At 44.7% G+C, this 24,600-nt stretch overlaps 1 protein-coding gene across 9 annotated transcripts in view; it reads right to left on the bottom strand.

The window, feature by feature from the left end:
• Positions 1 to 24,600, bottom strand: part of r3hdm2 (R3H domain containing 2) — a 417,793-nt gene that overhangs the window by 170,678 nt on the left and 222,515 nt on the right. For all 9 annotated transcript variants that reach the window (XM_087985520.1, XM_087985519.1, XM_087985518.1 and 6 more), the window contains 3 exons: positions 15,007 to 15,237; positions 9,104 to 9,227; positions 7,031 to 7,188 (listed from right to left, as the gene is read on the bottom strand). In XM_087985520.1, the coding sequence (XP_087841646.1) occupies positions 7,031 to 7,188; positions 9,104 to 9,227; positions 15,007 to 15,237 (513 nt within the window). The remainder of the gene's footprint in view (positions 1 to 7,030; positions 7,189 to 9,103; positions 9,228 to 15,006; positions 15,238 to 24,600) is intronic.

Below are 24,600 nucleotides of genomic sequence, written 5' to 3'. Positions count from 1 at the left end.
CTCCAGTTTAATCAGTACGGGACACTGGCCCCCCGTTTAATCAACACGGGACACTGGCTCCCCTTTTAATCAACACGGGACACTGGCTCCAGTTTAATCAGTACGGGACACTGCCTCCCCGTTTAATCACTACGGTACACTGGCTCCCCGTTTAATCAACACGGGACACTGACTACCCGTTTAATCTGTATGGGACACTGGCTCCCCGTTTAATCAACACGGGACACTGGCTCCGCAATTAATCCACACGGGACACTGGCTGCCCATTTAATCAATACAGGACACTGGCTCCCCGTTTAATCAGTACGGGACACTGGCTCCCCGTTTAATCAACACGGGACACTGGCTCCAGCTTAATCAGTATGGGACACTGGCTGCCCGTTAAATCAGTACGGGACACTGGCTCCCCGTTTATTCACTACGGGACACTGGCTCCCTGTTTATTCACTACGGGACACTGAATCCTCGTTTAATCAGTACGGGACACTGACTGCCCATTTAATCAACATGGGACACTGGCTCCACGTTTAATCAACATGGGACACTGGCTCCAGTTTCATCAGTACAGGACACTGGCTCACCGTTTCATCACTACGGGATATTGGCTCCACATTTCATCAGTACGGGACACTGGCTCCCCATTTAATCAACACGGGACACAGGCTCCAGTTTAATCAGTACGGGACACTGGCTCCCCGTTAAATCAGTACATAACACTGGCTCCACCTTTAATCAATACGGGACACTGGCTCCCCATTTAATCAATACGGGACACTGGCTCCCCATTTAATCAATATGGGACACAGGCTGCCCATTTAATCAATACGGGACACTGGCTGCCCATTTAATCAACACGGGTCACTGGCTCCCCATTTAATCAATACGGGACACTGGCTCCCCGTTTAATCAACACGGGACACTGGCTACCCGTTTAATCTGTACAGTACACTGGCTCCCCGTTTAATCAATACGGGACACTGGCTCCCCGTTTAATCAACACTGGACACTGACTCCCCGTTTAATCAGTACGGGACACTGGCTCCCCATTTAATCAATACGGGACACTGGCTCCCCATTTAATCAATACGAGACACTGGCTGCCCATTTAATCAATACGGGACACTGGCTGCCCATTTAATCAATACGGGACACTGGCTGCCCATTTAATCAATACAGGACACTGGCTCCCCATTTAATCAATACGGGACACTGGCTCCAGTTTCATCAGTACGGGATACTGGCTCACCGTTTAATCACTACGGGAGATTGGCTCCCCTTTTAATCAGTACGGGACACTGGCTCCCCGTTTAATCACTACGGGATACTGGCTCCCCGTTAAATCAGTACAGGACACTGGCTCCACCTTTAATCAATACGGGACACTGGCTCCCCATTTAATCAATATGGGACACTGGCTGCCCATTTAATCAACACGGGACACTGGCTGCCCATTTAATCAATACGGGACACTGGCTCCCCGTTTAATTAATACGGGACACTGGCTCCCCGTTTAATCAATACGGGACACTGGCTCCCCGTTTAATCAACACGGGACACTGGCTCCAGTTTAATCAGTACGGGACACTGGCTCCCCGTTAAATCAGTACAGGACACTGGCTCCACCTTTAATCAATACGGGACACTGGCTCCCCATTTAATCAATATGGGACACTGGCTGCCCATTTAATCAACACGGGACACTGGCTGCCCATTTAATCAATACGGGACACTGGCTCCCCGTTTAATTAATACGGGACACTGGCTCCCCGTTTAATCAATACGGGACACTGGCTCCCCGTTTAATCAACACGGGACACTGGCTCCACGTTTCATCAACACGGGACACTGGCTCCACGTTTCATCAACACGGGACACTGGCTCCCCAATTAATCCACACGGGACACTGGCTCCCCTTTTAATCAATACGGGACACTGGCTGCCCGTTTAATCAGTACGGGACACTGGCTCCCCTTTTAATCAGTACAGGATACTGGCTCCCCGTTTAATCAACATGGGACACTGGCTCCACGTTTAATCAGTACGGGACACTGGCTCCCTGTTTTATCAGTACGGGACACTGGCTCCCCGTTTAATCAAACGGGACACTGGCCCCCCCCCGTTTAATTAGTACGGGACACTGGCTCCCCGTTTCATCAGTAAGGGACACTGGCTCCCCATTTAATCAATACGGACACTGGCTGCCCATTTAATCAATACGGGACACTGGCTGCCCATTTAATCAATATGGGACACTGGCTCCCCATTTAATCAACACGGGACACTGGCTCCACGTTTAATCAACACGGGACACTGGCTACCCGTTTAATCTGTACGGGACACTGGCTCCCCGTTTAATCAATACGGGACACTGGCTCCCCGTTTAATCAACACGGGGCACTGGCTGCCCATTTAATCAATAGGGGAAACTGGCTCCCCATTTAATCAATACGGGACACTGGCTCCCTGTTTAATCAGTACGGGACACTGGCTCCCCGTTTAATCAACACAGGACACTGGCTCCAGTTTAATCAGTACGGGACACTGGCTCCCTGTTTTATCAGTACGGGACAATAGCTCCCCATTTAATCATAACGGGACACTGGCTGCCCATTTAATCAATACGGGAGACTGGCTCCCCATTTAATCAATACGGGACACTGGCTCCCCATTTAATCAATACGGGACACTGGCTCCCTGTTTTATCAGTACGGGACAATGGCTCCCCGTTTAATCAACACAGGACACTGGCTCCCCGTTTAATCAATACGGGACACTGGCTCCCCGTTTAATCAATACGGGACACTGGCTCCCCGTTTAATCAATACGGGACACTGGCTCCCCATTTAATCAATACGGGACACTGGCTCCCCATTTAATCAGTACGGGACACTGGCTCCCCATTTAATCAGTACGGGACACTGGCTCCCCATTTAATCAATACGGGACACTGGCTGCCCATTTAATCAATATGGGACACTGGCTCCCCATTTAATCAATACGGGACACTGGCTCCCCATTTAATCAATACGAGACACTGGCTCCCCACTTCTTCAATACGGGACACTGGCTCCAGTTTAACCAGTACGGGACACTGGCTCCCCATTTAATCAACACAGGACACTGGCTCCACGTTTAATCACTACGGGATACTGGCTCCCCGTTTAATCAGTTCGGGACACTGACTCCCCGTGTAATCAGTGCAGGATACTGGCTCCCCGTTTAATCAACATGGGACACTGGCTCCCCATTTAATCAACACGGGGCACTGGCTCCCCATTTAATCAATACGGGACACTGGCTCCACATTTAGTCAACACGGGACACTGGCTCCACGTTTAATCAACACGGGACACTGGCTCCCCGTTTAATCAACACGGGGCACTGGCTCCCCAATTAATCCACACGGGACACTGGCTCCCCTTTTAATCAATACGGGACACTGGCTCCCCATTTTATCACTACGGGATACTGGCTCCACGTTTAATCAGTACGGGACACTGGCTCCCCGTGTAATCAGTACAGGATACTGGCTCCCCGTTTAATCAACATGGGACACTGGCTCCACGTTTAGTCAACACGGGACACTGGCTCCCCATTTAATCAGTACGGGACACTGGCTCCCCATTTAATCAATATGGGACACTGGCTGCCCATTTAATCAATATGGGACACTGGCTCCCCATTTAATCAATACGGGACACTGGCTCCCCATTTAATCAATACGAGACACTGGCTCCCCACTTCTTCAATACGGGACACTGGCTCCAGTTTAACCAGTACGGGACACTGGCTCCCCATTTAATCAACACAGGACACTGGCTCCAGTTTAATCAGTACGGGACACTGGCTCCACGTTTAATCACTACGGGATACTGGCTCCCCGTTTAATCAGTTCGGGACACTGACTCCCCGTGTAATCAGTGCAGGATACTGGCTCCCCGTTTAATCAACATGGGACACTGGCTCCCCATTTAATCAACACGGGGCACTGGCTCCCCATTTAATCAATACGGGACACTGGCTCCACATTTAGTCAACACGGGACACTGGCTCCACGTTTAATCAACACGGGACACTGGCTACCCGTTTAATCTGTACGGGACACTGGCTACCCGTTTAATCAATACGGGACACTGGCTCCCCGTTTAATCAACACGGGGCACTGGCTCCCCAATTAATCCACACGGGACACTGGCTCCCCTTTTAATCAATACGGGACACTGGCTCCCCATTTTATCACTACGGGATACTGGCTCCACGTTTAATCAGTACGGGACACTGGCTCCCCGTGTAATCAGTACAGGATACTGGCCCCCCGTTTAATCAACATGGGACACTGGCTCCACGTTTAGTCAACACGGGACACTTGCTCCCCATTTAATCAGTACGGGACACTGGCTCCCCATTTAATCAATACGGGACACTGGCTGCCCATTTAATCAATATGGGACACTGGCTCCCCATTTAATCAATACGGGACACTGGCTCCCCATTTAATCAATACGGGACACTGGCTCCCAGTTTAATCAGTACGGGACACTGGCTCCCCATTTAATCAACACAGGACACTGGCTCCAGTTTAATCAGTACGGGACACTGGCTCCACGTTTAATCACTACGGGATACTGGCTCCCCGTTTCATCAACATGGGACACTGGCTCCCCGTGTAATCAGTACAGGATACTGGCTCCCCGTTTCATCAACATGGGACACTGGCTCCACGTTTAGTCAACACGGGACACTGGCTCCAGTTTAATCAGTACGGGACACTGGCTGCCCATTTAATCAATACGGGACACTGGCTCCCCATTTAATCAATACGAGACACTGGCTCCCCATTTAATCAATACGGGACACTGGCTCCCCATTTAATCAATACGGGACACTGGCTCCCCATTTAATCAATACGGGACACTGGCTCCCCGTTTAATCAGTACGGGATACTGGCACCCTGTTTTATCAGTACGGGACACTGGCTCCCCGTTTAATCAACGCGGGACACTGACTCCCCGTTTAATCAATACGGGACACTGGCTCCCCGTTTAATCAATACGGGACACTGACTCCCCGTTTCATCAGTACGGGACACTGGCTCCCCGTTTAATCAATACGGGACACTGGCTCCCCATTTCATCAATACGGGACACTGGCTCCCCATTTAATCAATACGGGACACTGGCTCCAGTTTAATCAGTACGGGACACTGGCTCCCCATTTAATCAACACGGGACACTGGCTGTAGTTTCATCAGTACGGGACACTGGCTCCCCGTTTAATCAGTACGGGAAACTGGCCCCCCATTTAATCAACACGGGACACTGGCTCCCCATTTAATCAGTACGAGACACTGGCTCCCCGTTTAATCAACATGGGACACTGGCTCCCCTTTTAATCAGTACGGGACACTGTCCCCCCGTTTAATCAATACGGGACACGGCTCCCCGTTTAATCAGTACGGGACTCTGGCTCCCCGTTTAATCAATACGGGACACTGGCTCCCTGTTTCATCACTACGGGACACTGGCTCCCCGTTTAATCAGTACGGGACACTGGCTCCCCGTTTAAATCAGTACGGGACACCGGCTCCCCGTTTAATCAGTACGGGACACCGGCTCCCCGTTTAATCAGTCCGGGACACCGGCTCCCCGTTTAATCAGTCCGGGACACCGGCTCCCCGTTTAATCAGTCCGGGACACCGGCTCCCCGTTTAATCAGTACGGGACAATGGCTCCCCGTTTAATCAGTACGGGACAATGGCTCCCCGTTTAATCAGTACGGGACACCGGCTCCCCGTTTAATCAGTACGGGACACCGGCTCCCCGTTTAATCAGTCCGGGACACCGGCTCCCCGTTTAATCAGTCCGGGACACCGGCTCCCCGTTTAATCAGTACGGGACACCGGCTCCCCGTTTAATCAGTACGGGACACCGGCTCCCCGTTTAATCAGTACGGGACACCGGCTCCCCGTTTAATCAGTACGGGACACCGGCTCCCCGTTTAATCAGTACGGGACACCGGCTCCCCGTTTAATCAGTACGGGACACCGGCTCCCCGTTTAATCAGTACGGGACACCGGCTCCCCGTTTAATCAGTACGGGACACCGGCTCCCCGTTTAATCAGTACGGGACACCGGCTCCCCGTTTAATCAGTACGGGGCACCGGCTCCCCGTTTAATCAGTACGGGGCACCGGCTCCCCGTTTAATCAGTACGGGGCACCGGCTCCCCGTTTAATCAGTACGGGGCACCGGCTCCCCGTTTAATCAGTACGGGGCACCGGCTCCCCGTTTAATCAGTACGGGGCACCGGCTCCCCGTTTAATCAGTACGGGGCACCGGCTCCCCGTTTAATCAGTACGGGGCACCGGCTCCCCGTTTAATCAGTACGGGGCACCGGCTCCCCGTTTAATCAGTACGGGGCACCGGCTCCCCGTTTAATCAGTACGGGACACCGGCTCCCCGTTTAATCAGTACGGGACACCGGCTCCCCGTTTAATCAGTACGGGACACCGGCTCCCCGTTTAATCAGTACGGGACACCGGCTCCCCGTTTAATCAGTACGGGACACCGGCTCCCCGTTTAATCAGTACGGGACACTGGCTCCCCGTTTAATCAGTACGGGTCACTGGTCCCCCGTTTTATCAGTACGGGGCACTGATTCCCTGCTTTTTTTAAATCAAAGCACTAAGTGCAGCAATGTACTTTCTACCAATTCATCAGGCTCAATCAATCAGAAATATAAACCCTTCACCAAGAAAGGTGCTGGTGACCCTCCTCATGCTTTATTGTGTTGAGGACAGGGAATAAAGCTTAAGGGTTACTAAGATGCACAAAACCAGTCATAAATACTTTGTTCATAAAATATACTCCAATGACATATCTATTTCTTAGATTTCAGTCGTGCAAGTACAGTTTCATGGTAAGCAAATGTTTTTAATATTTCACCATGTATGTAATCACATTGAATAATGTGATGAATGTGATTTAACTTTTTAAAATGAGATTTCTAGCTGTTTGCTTTGAATTGCTTACCTGATATGATGGAACAGATGAGTATTGGACCATCATCCCTTGCATCTGGTTTCCCAGATTGCTTCGCTGATTATTCATCAAGCCTGGTGTTTGGGGTTGTTGTACACCTATCATTCCTTGGTAGGTCTGCTGCTGGTTTGGTATCACACCCTGTAAACCTATGATTCAGAAAAATAGAGCAAGGTAAGAATTAGATCAGTGGTTGCTTACATAAAGGCAAGTAGCAAAGCTGAAGGCAGATATGTGGCGTCAGGAACCTAGGGAAGAAATTTTATTGTCATATTAAGGTGGATTCTCCCATTTCTTAGAGGGATGAATTTACAGCAGGAGACAAAATATTACAAAGAACAGTGTACATTTGCTCTGAAATATTGCACATGCCTTCCTACCTCAGTGCCTACCTCTCCTTTTGCTTCTGAAGCAGATTTTGGAGGCTGCTCAATGGCGCAGTGGATTTAGTTAGTATCTGAGATATAAGATCAGGAAGGTCACAGGATTCATCCTCAGACTGTGTTCAGAGTTTTCTCTACCAAGGTATCACTGGCCTCAGCACTCCTGGGTTAAAGTTGGTAAGAAAATAGCCAAGGTTCTAGCTATCTAGTGAGCATGACTGCATGTACATGCGCAGTCTCAGGTGGAAAGAGATTCTGGCTCAACTGTGCTGCTGCTGCAGATGGTACTCATTTGTGATTTTTCACATGTTGAATAATGGCACTTCAATGTGGTATTAGAGGCCACAGGTTTGTGAAATCTTATACTTAAGGAAGAAAACCAGCAGCTTTTTAAAAAAAAGACAAGATCAGAGGAGGTCTCCATGAGAATCACTAGACGATCAAGAACAGATGAGGAGCAAGGAGAGATTTCCAACTTGCCAGCTGGGTATAAAACTGGCAAGACAAGCTGGATGCCTGTTCTAGAAACTACATGATTTCCCAGTGGAAATGACCAATCTACAAGCTGGCTTTGCATCCAACCATTAAGTCAAAAGTTTACCTCATTGTCTTTCAAACCTGTTCTGAGTTCGACAACTGAGCATGAAGTGCAGCACAAGCACCAAAATTTTCCATTCGTGAATGTGTGACCAAGTTAGACCATTAGAGGCATCTGAACATTAAAGCTCAAAAGTGCAATATTTCAGGGCAAATGTTCAGATATCGATTTTGCATTTCTGGAAGAATCACTGCCAATTTACAAGATTACTATGGAATATACCTGAGTCAAAAAGTTTGCAATATCAGCAAAACAAACAAGTCAGGGAAATTTCTGTTGGGGAAACTATTTTGAGCATTTGAGTTTACACATTAAGACATTGAAACAAATGTTTATATTGCAGTAATGAAGCAAGTTACTAAAGAACTTCCTTACTGCAATTGAGAGATGTGAAAACAAGTCTCCTTTTCACTGACTTGAGCACAGCAGTCTTCCACCAACACTGGCCTGAGCCATTATTCTAATTTGCTCTGGACCCACTGCTCCAAAAGTTCATTAAATACATGAGCATTAGTCCAACAAGCCTAAGTGGAAAACTGCAAACAATTTTTGGAGGTTGACACACATTGTATTTCAATTTTTAAAAAATCTAAAGCAACAATTGTGGCTAAATTTTAAATAAATATTTACGCCAAGAGAAAACTGGACAGATGTCAGCAACTTGTACAGGTCAGTCAGATTAAAATACTGGTGTGTGAATATTTTCCACAATGGGTTAAAATAATGAACTTGCGGTTTAAACAAACAATGCTGTAAAAGTGACGTGCTAGTGTTTTACAAGAAGTTTGTTCTAAATGACTGTTCCTTGCAAAATGGCATAAAGGCAATACAGTGTGCAGAATGCTAAAAGGGAAGAAAACTAATTTTGATTGAAATGCGACCAAAATACAAAGACTGAAGAGCAACTCCAGATTATCCACACACATATCAACGAATTTGAAGAGTAACATGATCTAAAGACATTGACTTCTAGGTCAACATGGCCATTTTAGAAACCATTCCATGTGATAAAAGGGCAATTTTACATCTGTCAACTGAACTGTCTAAAATCTTGAAGCCTGCAATGCAATATGTTTCACTAACCTGTTTGTTGTGTTGGCTGAGGCAGCTGTTGACTGCGCTGAGAATTGTATGGAACCTGGGAGAGGGGCCGGTACTGCTGGTTGGAGCTTTGGTACTGCCCAGGGGGATAATAAGAAACAGGGATCTGCTCAAAGAGAAAAAGGACAAAATAAACTAGTTGGTAATCTGTAAAGCCAAGACATTGAAACACAGTGTAGCACTTCTGCAAAATTCAGTAGGCACATCTTCAGGTTACAGGGCCCTGAGGTCATTGTGATGTGATGAACTTATCAGAAGCTGTTTTAGATATTTTCTGATCAACCTGTTCAGAATTTTTGGTAATTGAATCCAGGCTTCCTGGTTCAGAAGAAGGGACACAAGAGGCCTCTTAGGCTGTTTGAGTTTGTTTCTGTCCAGAGATACTATTACACATCTCTGAATGGTCTTTTTTACCACCACAAAATCACCCATGTTTCTAATTAAAAGAACAATTTACAAACATAGCTCATCAGGGATAGTACATCAACAAAAGTGAGGGAAAGATAGGACACAGGCCATTTTTTACATAGAGGGCAAGAGGTGATGACATTCAAATTTACAAGTTTAAATGATTTATCTGACAATGCCACATTCTCATTTCCAAGTCACATATAAAACAGTTAGATGCTCTGCTGCAACAATGAACCTTGGTCCAAACCTAAGAAGAGCAATTGCATTTGCAACAACGTACACATTGCTGCATTATGTCCAACAACTGTTTATGTAATGTGGCAATCACAGAACAATCAAGTACAGATACATTGAGTAATTTCAGCGGTGGGTCCATGGTCACCACCTACCGACTGGAGACTACAGTTATTAACACTGCTGAGGTAGATTTTTTTTTTGACTCACTTTTCTTCTCTCACATAATCAAAATGATCTGAGGAAAGAACGGTCTAGTTATTTTGCAATCCAACTTGTTCAGAGATGTCACGACATACTTCTGGAGAAGGTAGGACTTGAACCCGGGTCTCCTGGCTCAGAGGTATGGACATCACCATTGCGTCACAAGAACTCTGTCTGTTCTACCCTCATTCTACATGATCATTATTATCAATATCAACTATTATCCCTTCTTAGTATGCCTGATCCTTTCCTTTTGTTTTGGACAGAAGTCTCCATGGGTCAAAATGTGTCTCTCCAAGCTTACCTCTGTCTCGTGTCATTACTTTAACCTAGATTACTCGCAGTCCACCTTCCCTTCCTGAATACCTGCTCTTGCTCACTGCATCCTAAAGATGACTCCCAGCACCCTCTACCATGCCCATTAATTCTAAACATTAATGCTTTCTGGAGTTGTATTGGTTACTGACTTGCAATTGCTCACCATTGCTGTTGTCTTTTCTTTAAGAACTATTCTTACTCAATGACTTGCATTTCATATATTGCACTGTTACCATAATAAGACCAAAATATCAGTGACTCTAATTGGTTAATCTTGTACCACATTCGAAATAATGTATCTCCCACATACTCACCGTCACAGATGTGTAGTCCAAGCTACTAACAATTATTCCCAATGCAAATCTCATTCTACTAAATTCTGAAATGTTGACATATTGATATACATAGACCAGACAATTCCAGATGAATGCTAGCCTTTAGGTTGATGTATGGAGCACAGAAGTTGACAAATGCTGTAAGTACAACACAAGTCCATGTTGACAAAGCTGCTTTCTAAAAAAAACATTCATGGGATGCAGGTATTGCTGATTTGACCAGCATTTATCGCCTTTTTAACCACTGCAGTCTATGTGGTGTAGATGCACCCATGGTGCTATTATGAAGAGATTTCCAAGATTTTGATCCAGTGGCAGTGAAAGAACAGTGATATAGTTCTCAGTCAGGAAGATGGCTGGCTTGGAAGTGAATGTGCAGGCAAGGGTATTCTCAAGCATCTAGCATCTTTTCAAAGATGCCAACAAAAGAACACAGGAACAGGAGTAGGCCATTCAGCCCCTTGAGCTTGTTCTGCCATTTAATTAGATCACGGACTTGTGGCCAAGCCTTTGGCCCATATCCCTGAATACCTTTGCTGAACAAAACATCTCTCTGTTTTAAAGTTAACAGCCTTGTTTATTGCATAATGGATCAACTTTCCTTCATAAAACTTCAGGTCATGATCAATATCTCTAACTTTCACAAATAGCTGTTTCTGGACAATAAACTCAAGCCATTTTCATTTAATTCACCCACAAGCAAGATTCAAATTAGCATTGTTTGGAAACGGCCTAGTAAATTTTTGAATGTGCATCACAAGAAATTTGGGTCCCACAAACTCCTTGTGCAATTGCAAATATTGAAATTAACATAATGGTATTGTGATGTAGACGGAGAGATTTACATATCATTTATTGGAAGTTTGGATCTTTGAGTTAATAATGTGGGCTGTGTGTATGAAGATAATAATTAACTTGTAAATATTTCTGTAGTCCATGTGGAGTAGGTACACCAACAGCACTGCTCGGAAATTAGTTCCAGGATTTTGATCCCATAATGGTGAAGGTTAGGTGATATATTTCCAAGTCCAGATGATGTGAGACTTGGAGGTGATGCGGTTTCCATGTGCCTATTGCTCTTGTTCCTCTTGGTAGTAGAGCGTCACAGGGTTTGGGAGGTCTCATCTGAAACCATTCCAATGAGCTTCAAACCTGTCCCTCCTGCCTGTGTGACTCTGCAAACTTAGAATTTATATGCTAAACTTTATTGTTGCTCTGAAACTGAAACAAACATTAATTTTAAAAAGTGAGAAATGTGTTTCTTGAAGCCTTTTACATTACTAGGAACAAATATGTGCATCATTCTACAGCTGCACAATCAAATGTAAAAGTGGGCACTTTATTCCTTTACATTATTCAGTTTAAGGAAATATTTCAAAATATCAATACAGTACAATAAACTTTCTGACTGTGCGCGTTAGGTGTAGCAACCATCAGTAGGTATCTTGCTGTGGAGTAGGAGAAAGCAGTCATAGTACAAAGATCTAAAATAATACACAACTCCCCAGAGATACATCATCAGGAGGAACAGTCAGCAACCTGGGATGAAGGAACAGTGTACAAGGAGGCGCAGAGTCACTGTGAACACTAAAACTGATATGCTACCTGGCCCATAAAGACCGTCAATCACCTGCACTGCACTACAGGGACAGGTCAGTCAGTATCAGCAAGAGCAAAAGTCATTGTTGTCTTGAACTTTACAATTGTTGAGGTTTTCCTGGCACCCACAGGGTCATCACAGGATTCAGCTATATTGGCATTTTTGTTGCATGCTTCCTTGCATACTTCCTCCTCCATATCCAGGCTGCTGTACTGTACCTACTTTGAGCTGTGAGATATTCTGCATACACAATGAAGAATTGCAACTGAAAAATATTTTAAATGAATTATCTTTATTTTCTGAGGTGGTGTTATATATTTAATCTGCTCATATAATGTTTGTGCTTTGTCTGGTGTGAAACTCCTAATGCTGATTGCACCTGTACCAAACCAATAAACAGCTCCCAGTCACAAAGTGACACTGGTGGATTGCTGTATAACCAACTGCTGCAGGGTACAGGAAACCCAGTATTCATACTGGTGATTAATTCTGTTGAACCTGCACCACTGCCAGGGCACTTCAACTACTACAACAGCTGCAGAATCATTTTTTTTTCCCTTTAGCAGGGCTACATGGAAGTGCAGAAGTGTTAGTGATATGAATGCAGGAAATCTTCTGTGGTAGTCTATGCATGGCACAGCTGGAGGGTATTTCCTTATGACATCGGCCCTCTTTATGAGGGGAGATCAGCGGGTATTGGGTGGGTGCACAATTAATGACTGCTTTTATCCAGATTCCAAGCTTATTGAATTTCATAATTGTTCTGAAAGACAAGGGAGCATTCACAACAGATGTCTCCACAGTGACTATACATAGTGAGCCCACCAATGCAAACAAACCTCACAAGTTCCATAAAGATACTCCTGTAGCAACAACTACTATTCCATGGTATCATTCAAGAAGGAGACAATAGTGCCAATTTGGGTGCTGAACTCATTCATAATTCTCAGAGAGGATATGGTCCACTGGTGAACCAGTCTTCGTGTAAAAGGCACTCCACTGAAGTGTGGACCTCTATGCAATTTGGGAAGAGCATGCATACCCCAGGCCTTTGGCCTGTACCGGGCACCCCCTTTAAAATTCCCTCAGTGACTTGCCCTGTGCTTCCTCAGTACAACAAGCTACTTTTGCCATACTGAGTGCACTTCTGCTCATGTTTGGTTCAAGTAGAGATGTTAATGGTTGTTATTTGGTGAGTGGTGCTCTCCATTTTCAGTCGAAGGGTGAGTAGATACTCATTGCTCTGTAAGGAGAACAGAGTACATGATGAAATCATTTACATATTTATCCAGTTAGGTACTAAATGGTCATAATCATCCTATTTTGCAGAATCACTGGAGGTGGATAACAGGAATATCTTAATATACGGTACATACCACAAGATCTGTATTTTCCTTCAATCTCTACAAACCGCGTGCCTTCTAGCTTGCCCTGCTAAACAGAACTATAACAGTTTTCTCATGAGGAATGAGATATTTGATGTAAAAGGTAGCAGAGCCCCTGACAAGTTGCCACCGTTCATCGTACACAAATATAACGTCTTAAAGTTAAGGTCGACTGGGGAGGAGTGTGCCAGCATATTCAGAGCATAGAAATTCCTATCTTCCCTAGTCTCTGCTTAACTAACTGTGTCAAGTTTTGTTCAGCCTGGTGAAGCAGCTTGAAAAAACTTTACTTAAAAGCACTATATAAATGCAAGATGTTGCTCTCAACATTGATGCAGTCCTGCACTATGGGCTTTAGCCTTTCGCATTGGCTTCTCAATTGAAAGACTCACTCTGTATGGAACTCTTACATGCAGCACAGACAGAAGAGTTTCATCTCATCGTCTTAGATTGGATTTAAACCCCAATCCTGGAGGTGAATAGTCATCTTATAACAAGCCCAGTCACCTGCCAAGGGTGAACATTCTGTGAACATTCTGTGAACAAGCGAGTTTAATGAAGTAACACAATGCAAGTGAAAGCATCATAATGAGGACAGCTTTTAAGCACCTATAACAACTTTTCCACAACATAAGCCCCAATTCCAACTGGACTAGCGAACACCAGGAAGGGAGAAAGCAATTAAAAGGAACTGACAATCTTGCTTTGCCATCTTATTTGACCAGCTGCAATTTCTAATTGCAGGAGAGGCATGGTCAACTACTCAAAGGTGACCAGCTCCTTTTCAATTTGTAAATAAGGCTCTGATGACACAATGGCACTTGATCTGCCACTTTAACCTGGGCAGGAAAGCAGCAGTGGCTTCCCTGCTTATTCAAGCCTACTAGGAACAAGGGTCAGAAGAGACTCAATTAAGATAAGTTTTACAAAAAAAAAAGTTTCTTATGGCAAAGTGGTAGTGTCGCTACCTCTGGGCCAGATGTTTTGGGTTCAAGTCCCACATGTCATGGAGGTGTGTCGAACAGGTTGATTAACATAAAGACAATGTGAAGAATTCTTGTGCGTCAGGAGGAACAGGATTTGCCATCATCTTTGGACAACTATTTGACCTGATAGAGTATCATAGCCAGCCCAATTCTATTCTTATTCAGTTATCCATTCAAATACAATTTCCCACAGCAGGCACAGAATAAGATCATGGGCAGGAACTGTGGCTAATATTCCCCTCTCCAGCCAAGGAAACCAGAGGCACATGGTAGCACTATCTCTGCAGCCGAAGCGAGCACACTAAAGAATAAACCACGAACATTCTTGGTCTGTTCATCTGCAGTACCACCCTAGATAATACTTTTATTCACTTAAGCCACCAGGAAATTCTGTTTAATGACTAATTAATACCTGCTGAGGAGGCTGTATGTAACCCTGAGGCTGAAGCACCTGCTGAGCTGTGGGATGTCCGGATGTCGAATAGGGAGATGCAGAGAGAGACTGCCCCGGCGAAGCTATGATGTAACCAGGCTGCTGGGATATCACTGGGGCTTGAAATACAGCAGAGGTAGTCTCGGGAGCTTCAGTAGAACCTTGGCGGCTGAGGGTCATCTGCCCGAACTGGTTGCCAAGATCTTCAGGCTAGTTTGCATATAAAAATAGAATTACCCAAACTTCATCTTCACAATTCAAGCAACAAAACTAATTCTGTAAACTGTCAAACACAATTAATTTTTGATTACGTTGGTCCTCGTAATTTTGCACAAAGTACACATATTGATGGAAACATAGAGATAGAATTGTCATCGACAAATGACACATGAATAATAAAAGGTGGTGCTGGAGGGATAAGCTACACATTCTGTTACCCCCCCCCAACAATTACATATTCGGTTTGAACACAAATTAAGTTTTTAGTTCAGATATATGTTGCTTTTTTAAGCACTGGGACAATTGAATATTGAAGACAATGAAAGGGAAGAAGTGCTCAGAAGCAGAATGTTATGTCACAAAGACCATTTAGCCTATCGATGGGCTGGAATTCCAAAAACAGTTATCCACCTCATGCCATTCTTTTGCACATTCCATACACCCTTCCCACTGTTTCTTTATTTCCCAGTCTGATTCACTTCCCTTAAGATAATGTGAATTCTACTTCTATCACCGATTCTGGTTTGGCGTTCTGTTTTTGAACAGCTTTTGTTTTTGAACAAGTGTCATAGCTTCTCCCCTTGTCATTTTGGTGATGATCTTATATTTATGTCCTCTGGTTGCTGACTCACTAAATAATATTTTTTTCTTTACTTATTTCACAGTTCTTTATAATTTTGGACATCCAAATGTCTCTCTTAGCCTTAGCTGTTTTACTAAAAGGGGTCACAGTTTCTCTAATCTCTGCTCATATCTTAAATCCTTTCATTCCTGGTGTCATTCTCAATAAGTGCCTTCTGCACCTACTCAAAGATCTTGATAACCATCCTAATGTGGGGAACCCCAAACAAACAAGCACTTGGAATTTACTTAGGGGCCCTTCTGATCTCCTGCTATAATTTTGAAACGTCAGAGAAGTAGCTTGACTAAAAATATCTAGTAATGCTGACTCTCCAGTTATTCCCAAAGCTACAAACCAGGACATCACAAGAATGGTGTAGAAATTCTCTGCAAATAATTGAACTGCATCCTAATATAGACCTATCATTACTGTCTTGTTTTCATACTCACCCCATTTGGATCACCCTTGTGTGCTTACATGTGTTTACAGATTTATCAGCCTGTCATCTCACTTTTACAGGTCTGTGCATATGAACCTTGCAGGATCTCTACTCCAATTGAAGTTTGATCAAGTAGCGTATTCTTCTCAAAATGTCTTCACTAAAACCCAAATGTTTCAAATTCTGGTGCCTCGAGTGACCTTGTGCGCTGCGCAGCCAAGATGCAGATTTTTTTTTGCAGAATCCACAATAAGGTGCTTGTATGACAGAAAGGGTGTGGATGCAGTGCCCCTCATTTTGCCAAGAGAAAGCTCTGCACAATTAGTTAACTGGCATACAAACATATTTGCATTCCTCAATGGTCTGCCACTTTCCAAACAAAATGGGAGTGAAATTCAGCTTGATATGCTGTGGGGAAATCACATGCTGAGAACACACATGAAAATGCTGCAAAATGGTGGGATGCACATAATTTCCACTTGTCAGATTGATCAATTATTCCACTAATCACTTCAAATAACAAAGAGGAACCAACAAGGAAATAGACACAAGCAGCCTCTCAGGTTGTAAGTTTGCTCGCTGAGCTGGCAGGTTTGTTTTCAGACGTTTCATATCCATTTTAGGTAACATCATCAATGAGCCTCCGGTGAAGCGCTGGTGTTATGTCCCTTTCTATTTGTGTATCTTGATCTCTTAAGGTGGGTGATATCATTTGCGGCTATTTTGCTCAGAGGGTGGTAGATGGGGTCCAAATCGATGTGTTTATTGATGGAGTTCCGGTTAGAATGCCAGGCCTCTAGGAATTCCCGTGCGTGTCTTGGTTTAGCCTGTCCTGGTATGGATGTGTTGTCCCAGTCAAAGTGGTGTCCTTCTTTGTCTGTATGTAAGGAAACTATTGATAGCAGGTCATGTCTTTTTGTGGCTAGTTAGTGTTCATGTATTCTGGGGGCTAGTTTCCTGCCTGTCTGTCCGACATATTGTTCGCTACAGTCCTTGCACGGTATTTTGTAAATGACATTCGTTTTGCCGTTGTTTGTGTAAGGGTCCTTTAGGTTCATCAGCCGCTATTTAAGTGTTTTGATAGGTTTGTGGGCTACCATGATGCCAAGGGGTCTGAGTAGTCTGGAAGTCATTTCAGAGAGGTCTTTGATGTATGGTAATGTGGCTAGGGTTTCTGGGTGCGTTGTGTCTGCTTGTTTGGGTTTGTTGTTGAGAAGTCGGTGGACTGCGTATATTGGGTACCTGTTCTTCTTGAATATGCGGTGTAGACAGTTTTCTTCTGCTGTTCGTAGTTCCTGGGTGCTGCAGTGTGTTGTGGCCTGTTGAAAATAATGTCCTGATGCAGTTTTGTTTGTGGGTGTTGGGATGTCTGTGTGTGTTGTTTTCCTTTAACGCTGGTGTGAAGTTCTCCATTAACTGTTCGTTCTACTGGGACATGTAGGAATGGGAGTCTGTTGTCGTTCTTCTCGTCTCTTGTGAAATTTATGCCAGTAAGGAGATTATTGATGGTGTTGTAGGTTTCCTCTAATTTGTTCCGTTTTGTGATGATAAAAGGTTTCAACCGTGTAGCAGACCCAAAGTTTGGGTTGGGTAGCTGGGAGGGCTGTTTGTTCGAGTCTCTGCATTACTGTTTCTGCTATGAACCTGGACATTGGTGATCCCATGGGTGTTCCGTTGATGTGTTGGGCGGTTATTGAATGTGAAGTGGGTGGTGAGGCACAGGTCCACTAGCTTGAGGATGTTACCTTTGCTGATGAAGTTGCTGCTGTCTGGTGTTTATGTCCTTGGTTCATCTAGTAGTGCAGTCAGTGTTTCTTTGGCCAGGTTGATGTTAATTGATGTATCAAAGGAGACCATTATTTTGTCCTCTTCTATCTTGGTGTCTTTGATGGTGTTCAGGAATTCTTGGGTGAAGCGAATGGAGTGGCACGAGTCTTCTACCAGGTTTTTCAGTTTTCAGTGGAGTTCCTTGGCTAGGCAAAAGTGAGGACTGCAGATGCTGGAGATCAGAGTTGAGAGTGCGGTGCTGGAAAAGCACAGCAGGTCAGGCAGCATCCAAGGAGCAGGAGAATCGACGTTTCAGGCATAAGCCCTTAATCAGGAATGAGGCTTCTGAGCCAAGGGGATAGAAAGATAAATGGGATCGGGGTGGGGCTGCGGGGGGAGAAGGTAGCTGAAAGTGCAATAGGTGGATGGAGGTGGGGGTAAAGGTGATAGCTCAGAGAGGAGGGTGGAGCGGATAGGTGGGAAAGAAGATAGACAGGTAGGACAGGTCATGAGGGTGGTGCTGAGTTAGAAGGTTGGATCTGGGATAAGGTTGGGGAGTGGAAATGAGCAAACTGGTAAAGTCCACATTAATGCCATGTGGTTGGCGGGTCCCAAGGCGGAAGATGAGGCGTTCCTCCTCCAGGTGGTTGGGATTTGGCAATGGAGGAGGCCCAGCACCTGCATGTCCTTGGTGGAGTGGGAGGGGGAGTTAAAGTGTTTAGCCACGGGGCAGTGGGGTTGCTTTGAACGTGTGTCCCGGCGAAACAGAATGCTCTCTGAAGCGTTCTGCAAGGAGGCAGAGACCGCATCGGGAGCAATGGATACAGTAAATGATGTGTGGACGTAGAAAGCTCCTTTGGGGCCTTGGACAGAGGTGAGGGGGAAAGTTTGGGCGCAGGTTGTGCAATTCTTGCCGTGGCAGAGCAAGGTACCAGGAGGGGAGGGTGGGTTGGTGGTGTATGTGGATGGGGGTGGACCTGACAAGAGAGTCACGGAGGGAATGGTCTGTACGGAATGCAGATAGAGGTGGGGAGGGAAATATATCTCTGGTGGTGGGGTCCGTTTGTAGGTGGTGGAGGATGATATGACGTATCCGGAGGTTGGTGGAAGGTTAGTTCCTTGGCTAGTCTGTACATCAGTGTTCCGGGTAGTGAGACTGTGGGTCTGAGGAGGGGCGGGGGGGGGGCCTGGTTCGTGTACTTTCGGTAGTCCATAGAAGCGGGGTGTCTTGGATCCATCTGGCTTCATCATCTGTCTCATTTATTTGCCTGGATTTATGAAATCTTTTAAATATGGATATAACACTGTTTTCCAGTTGTCGAGTCAGCTCTATCACCACCTGTTGGTAAGTGTCGGTATCTGTGAGCAGTGAGTTCGCTTTTTCAATGTACTCTGTTCCATTTAGAATGACGGTCATGCTCCCTTTGTCTGCAGGTAGGATTACAAGGTTTTTGTTTTTTTTGAGTCTTTCTAGGGCTTTCCTTTCCTGTGTGTTGAGGGTGTTTCCTTCCTTTTTCCTGCTTAATGTTGGCACAACTGTCTATCTGATGGTCTGCTGGGTTTCTTCTGAGAGTCCTTTGTCCTTCAGGGTAAACTTTAATGCTGCTCGGAAGCCCTTTCTGTCCATGTCTCTGCAATTGTAGTTTAACCCTGTTAAGAGGACGGCTTTTTCCGTATCTGTTAGTAGTCAGTCCAATAGGTTTTTGACCCAAGCCTTGGTGTTGGCTGTGTTGTTCTTTTGTGAGAGCTTGTCCAGTTTTTCCTGTAGGGCTAGATTATTTTCTTTTTTTGTGTGTCTGCTATTGTTTGATGCTTATGTTCATTCTAATGTGTCTGTCTATTCATGGTCTATCACGTAAGTATATAAAGCTTTTTGGCGCAAAATATCCCAAATGTATTTGTGGAGTCAGTTGTGGGCACCGTGAATCATTTCTCTCAACGTTCTGCAGCTGTTCTGTTCTGCTATTCTCTTGGCTAGTGGGGTGTTGAGCCCCACTAGGAAATGTTATCACCCACCTTAAGAGAGCAAGACACATAAGTAGAAAGAGGGACATGACACCCGTGCTTCACTGGAGGCTCACTGATGTCACCTAGTATAATGACGAAATGTCTGAAAACAAACCTTTTTTCAGCGCAGCGAGCAAACTTATACCTCAGGTTGAGGTTCAGGTTGTAAGTCTTCTTGAAAACCAAAAGCAGCCTCTGCCTGTTGATATACAGGAATGACCAGTGTTATAGAGTCATAGAGATGAACAGCATGGAAACGGACCCTTCGGTCCAACTCATCCATGCTGACCAGATATCCCAACTCAATCTAGTCCCATCTGCCAGCACCTGGCCCCATATCCCTCCAAACCCTTCCCATTCATATACCCATCCAAATGCCTCTTAAATGTTGCAATTGTACCAGCCTTCACCACATCCTCTGGCAGCTTAATCCATACACGTACCACCCTCTGTGTGAAAAAGTTGCCCCTTAGGTCTCTTATATCTTTCCCCTCTCACCCTAAACCTAAGCCCTCTAGTTCTGGACTCCCCCACCCCAGGGAAAATACTTTATTTATCCTGTCCATGCCCCTCTTGATCTTATAAACCTCAATAAGGTCTCCCCTCAGCCTCCGATGCTCCATGGAAAACAGCCCCAGCCTATTCAGCCTCTTCTTATAGCTCAAATCCTCCAACCCTGGCAACATCCTTGTAAATCTTTTCTGAACCCTTTCAAGTTTCACAACATCTTTCCAATAAGGAGACCAGAATTGCACGCAATATTCCAACAGTGGTCTAACCAATGCCCTGTATAGCCTCAACATGACCTCCCAACTCCTGTACTCAATTCTCTGACCACAAAAGAAAGCAGATGTTGTTAAAAAATAGACAACAGCTTATATTTACACAGCCCCTTTAACATAGGGAAACATTTCATGAGCACGCTCAGGTGGTGGTTTAGCAGATTAACAGTTGCAGTGATTATTTCTCAACTATAGTTTCTTTTAACAACTTTACTATCTTGTGGTATGTTATTCTCCTGTGACAACCACACAGTGAAAAGCAGCATTTTATTGATTCAGAAATGTGAACTTTGCTGGAGACCTCTGGTTAAGCAATTTCCACTGCTCCGATCTCAGTTGCATATTGGAATCAAAAAGATTGCTACTGCCATTAAATCTAATATTCTTAGATTAGATTACTTTAGTGTGGAAACAGGCCCTTCGGCCCAACAAGTACACACCGACCCGCCGAAGTGCAAACCACCCATACCCCTAACCTAACACTACGGTCAATTTAACATAGCCAATTCACCTGACTTGCACATCTTTGTGACTGTGGGAGGAAACCGGAGCACCCGGAGGAAACCCACGCAGACACGGGGAGAATGTGCAAACTCCACACAGTCAGTGCTAACCACTGTGCCGCCCACTATTCTGAAATAAACTTTCACTGGGATTTACGGTCCTTCCTACATCAAGTACATCAGATCTTTAACTATGCTGATATAACGGCTGAAAAATCTTCCATGGCAGATGGAAGTAATACTAAGCACAATAGGTCTTGTCCATGACTTTCAATAATTGACCTCGAATCCCTACTTTGAGTGTGTACAAACTGCCCGACTTTGCTAACGCAGCACTGTGGTGAAGCAATCTGGGGACAGTGTCTGCTGATGGCATCACAGTCTGGGAAGTGTGTCCTGCAGTCAGCACTCTTTGAAGTAATTTATATTGTAGATAAAGGGGAACCAGTAGACATATTGTATGGAGCCTTCCAGAGGCATTTGATAAGGTGTTGTATCAAAGGATTTTGTGAAAAATAAAACCTCATGATGTTTGAGGGTGACACATCATCATGGATAGAAGACTGACACACAGAAAGGAGAAAGCAGGAATCAATGCACAAACAAAAACAGAAATTGTTGATAAAGCTCAGTAGGTCTGGCAGCATCTGTGGAGAGATATCAAAGTTAAAATTGCGGGTTGAGTGACCCTTCCTCAGAACTGGAATTAATGGATCTTCTTCATCCTGGCAGGAGGTCACTGGTGTGCCACAGGGGTCAGTGCTGGGGCCTCAACACTGTACAATATATAGCAATTTTTTGGATGGTGTGACCAAAGGTGGGATAACTAAATTTACTGATGACATAAAGATAGGTACAAAAATGAGCTGTGAAGAGGATATAAGGAGCCTACAAAGGGATACAGATAGTTTATATGAGTGGACAAAGATCTGGTAAATGGAGATCATGTAGGAAATGAGGGAAGAACAAAAAACTAAATGGTGAGAGGCAGCAGAGCTCCAAGATGCAGAGGGATCTGGGTGCCCAAGTGGATGAGTCACAGAAGGTTAGCATGCAGGTACAGCAAGTAATCAGGAAAGCTAATAGAATGTTAGATTTTATTGGGAGGGGAATTGAAAGGGAGAATGAGAAGACTAAGCTTCAGTCATAAAGGGCATTGGTGAGTGTACATCTGCATACGGTGTATAGTACTGGTCACTGTACTTACGGAAGAATTTTAATGCATTGAAAGCAGTTCAGTTTGTATGCAATAAGCCATTAGCAGACTCTTTGCTAGCAGATCAATGTTCATTTAGTTATAGTGGTGGGAAATTCCTGCTTAGTCACATAAAAATGACCTCCAGTGCCACTTGGTTCCAGAGTGTCCTTGGTATTTCACCTAAAGTTGCTAAATATCTGGTATTAACTGATAATGTTGAGTTTGTAGCAAAAAGCAAGGGCTGACATACAGGATGGAAATACAGAAAAGTAGGAGCAGGAGTTGGACTTTCAGCTCTTCGAGCCTGCTCTGCCATTCAATATGATCATGGCTGATCATTCAACTCAGCGCACTGTTCCCGCTTTCTCCCATGATCCTTTTCACCCTAAGAACTCTATCGAAAACAGTCAATGCTTTAGCCTCAACTGCTTCCTGTGACAGAGAATTCCACAGACTCATCACTCTCTGGGTGAAGACATTAGTCAGGTAGGTGTTTGTTGCACTCCCCCCCAAAACATCCTTCCTCAGATAAAGAGACTGATGCTGCACACAATGCTCCAGGTGTGGCCATACCTATACAACTGCAGCAAGACATCCCTGCTCCTGCACTTGAATCCACTCATTATGAAGGCCTGCTTCACTTCCTGCTGCCCCCTGCAGGCTTACTTTCAGCAACTGGTGTACAAGGACAGTTAGATCTCATTGCACCTCCTTATTTCCTAATCTATCACCATTTTGATAATAATCCACCTTTTTGGTTTTGCTCCCAAAAATCGATAAACTCACATTGATCCACATAAACTGCATCTGCCCACTCACTCAATGTGTCCCAAACACACTGAAGCACAGTTCACCTTCCCATCCAGCTTTGTAATTTATTGAAGATTGCAAACAGCACAATGAGTTCCCTCATAGAAATCATTAATATATATTGCAAATAGCTAGGGTCCAAGTACTGATCACTTAGAAACCTCATTAGCAACCACCTGCCACTCAGAAAAAGACTTGTTTATTTGTACTCTATTTCCTGTTTGCCAATCTATTCCCTATCCTCATTCCCACATGCTTTAATTTCTTACATGGGACTTTATCGATAGCCTTCTGTAAGTCCAAATAAACCACATCCACCAGCCCCCCCCCCCCCCCCCCCTAATCAACTTTACCTGCCACATCTTTGAAAAATTCCAGTAGATTTATCAAGCATGATTTCCCTTTTGTACATCCATGCTGATTGTCTGATTTTGTTGTTGTTTTAAAACATAAGAGCTAGGAGCAGGAATAGGCAGTCTGGCCCTTCGAGCCTACTCTGCCATTCAATAAGATCATGGCTGATCTTTTCATGTACTCAGATCCACTTACCCACCCTCTCACCGTATCTCTTAATTGCTTTACTGTTCAAAAATAAATTTACCTTAGTTTTAAAAACGTTTCATGAAGTAGCGTCAACTACTTCTCTGGGCAAGGAATTCCATAGATTAACAACCCTTGGGTGAAGAAATTCCTTCTCAAATCAGTCCTAAATCTGCTCCCTCTAACCTTAAGGCTATGCCCTCTTGTCCTAACTTCACCTGCCAGTGGAAACATCCTCGCTACTTCTATCTTCTCTTCATAATTTTATAGGTTTCTCTAAGATATCTCCCCCCCCCCCCCCCCCACAATCTTCTGAATTCCAATGACTATAATCCCAATCTACTCAATCTCTCCTCATAAGCTGACCCCCTCAACTCCGGAATCAACCTAGTGAACCTTCTCTGCACCCCCTCTAGTGCCAGTATATCCTTTCTCAAGTAAGGAGACCAAACCTGCACACAGTACTCCAGGTATGGCCTCACCAGCACCCTGTACACCTGTGACATAACCTGTGTTTTTAAACTCAATCTCTTTAGCAATGAAGGACAAAATTCCATTTGCCTTCCTAATTTTTTGTTGTACATGCAGACCAACCTTCTGTGATTCATGCACAAGGATACCCAGATCTCACTGCATAGCAGCATGCTGAAACTTTTTACCATTCAAGTAATAATCCTTTTTACTAT

The sequence above is a fragment of the Chiloscyllium plagiosum genome, unplaced genomic scaffold (assembly GCF_037043375.1).
Source record: "Chiloscyllium plagiosum isolate Xiang-an unplaced genomic scaffold, Cpla_swu_hap1 HiC_scaffold_53X, whole genome shotgun sequence".
Taxonomy (NCBI): domain Eukaryota; kingdom Metazoa; phylum Chordata; class Chondrichthyes; order Orectolobiformes; family Hemiscylliidae; genus Chiloscyllium; species Chiloscyllium plagiosum.
This window is presented reverse-complemented; position numbering and strand designations above follow the sequence as displayed.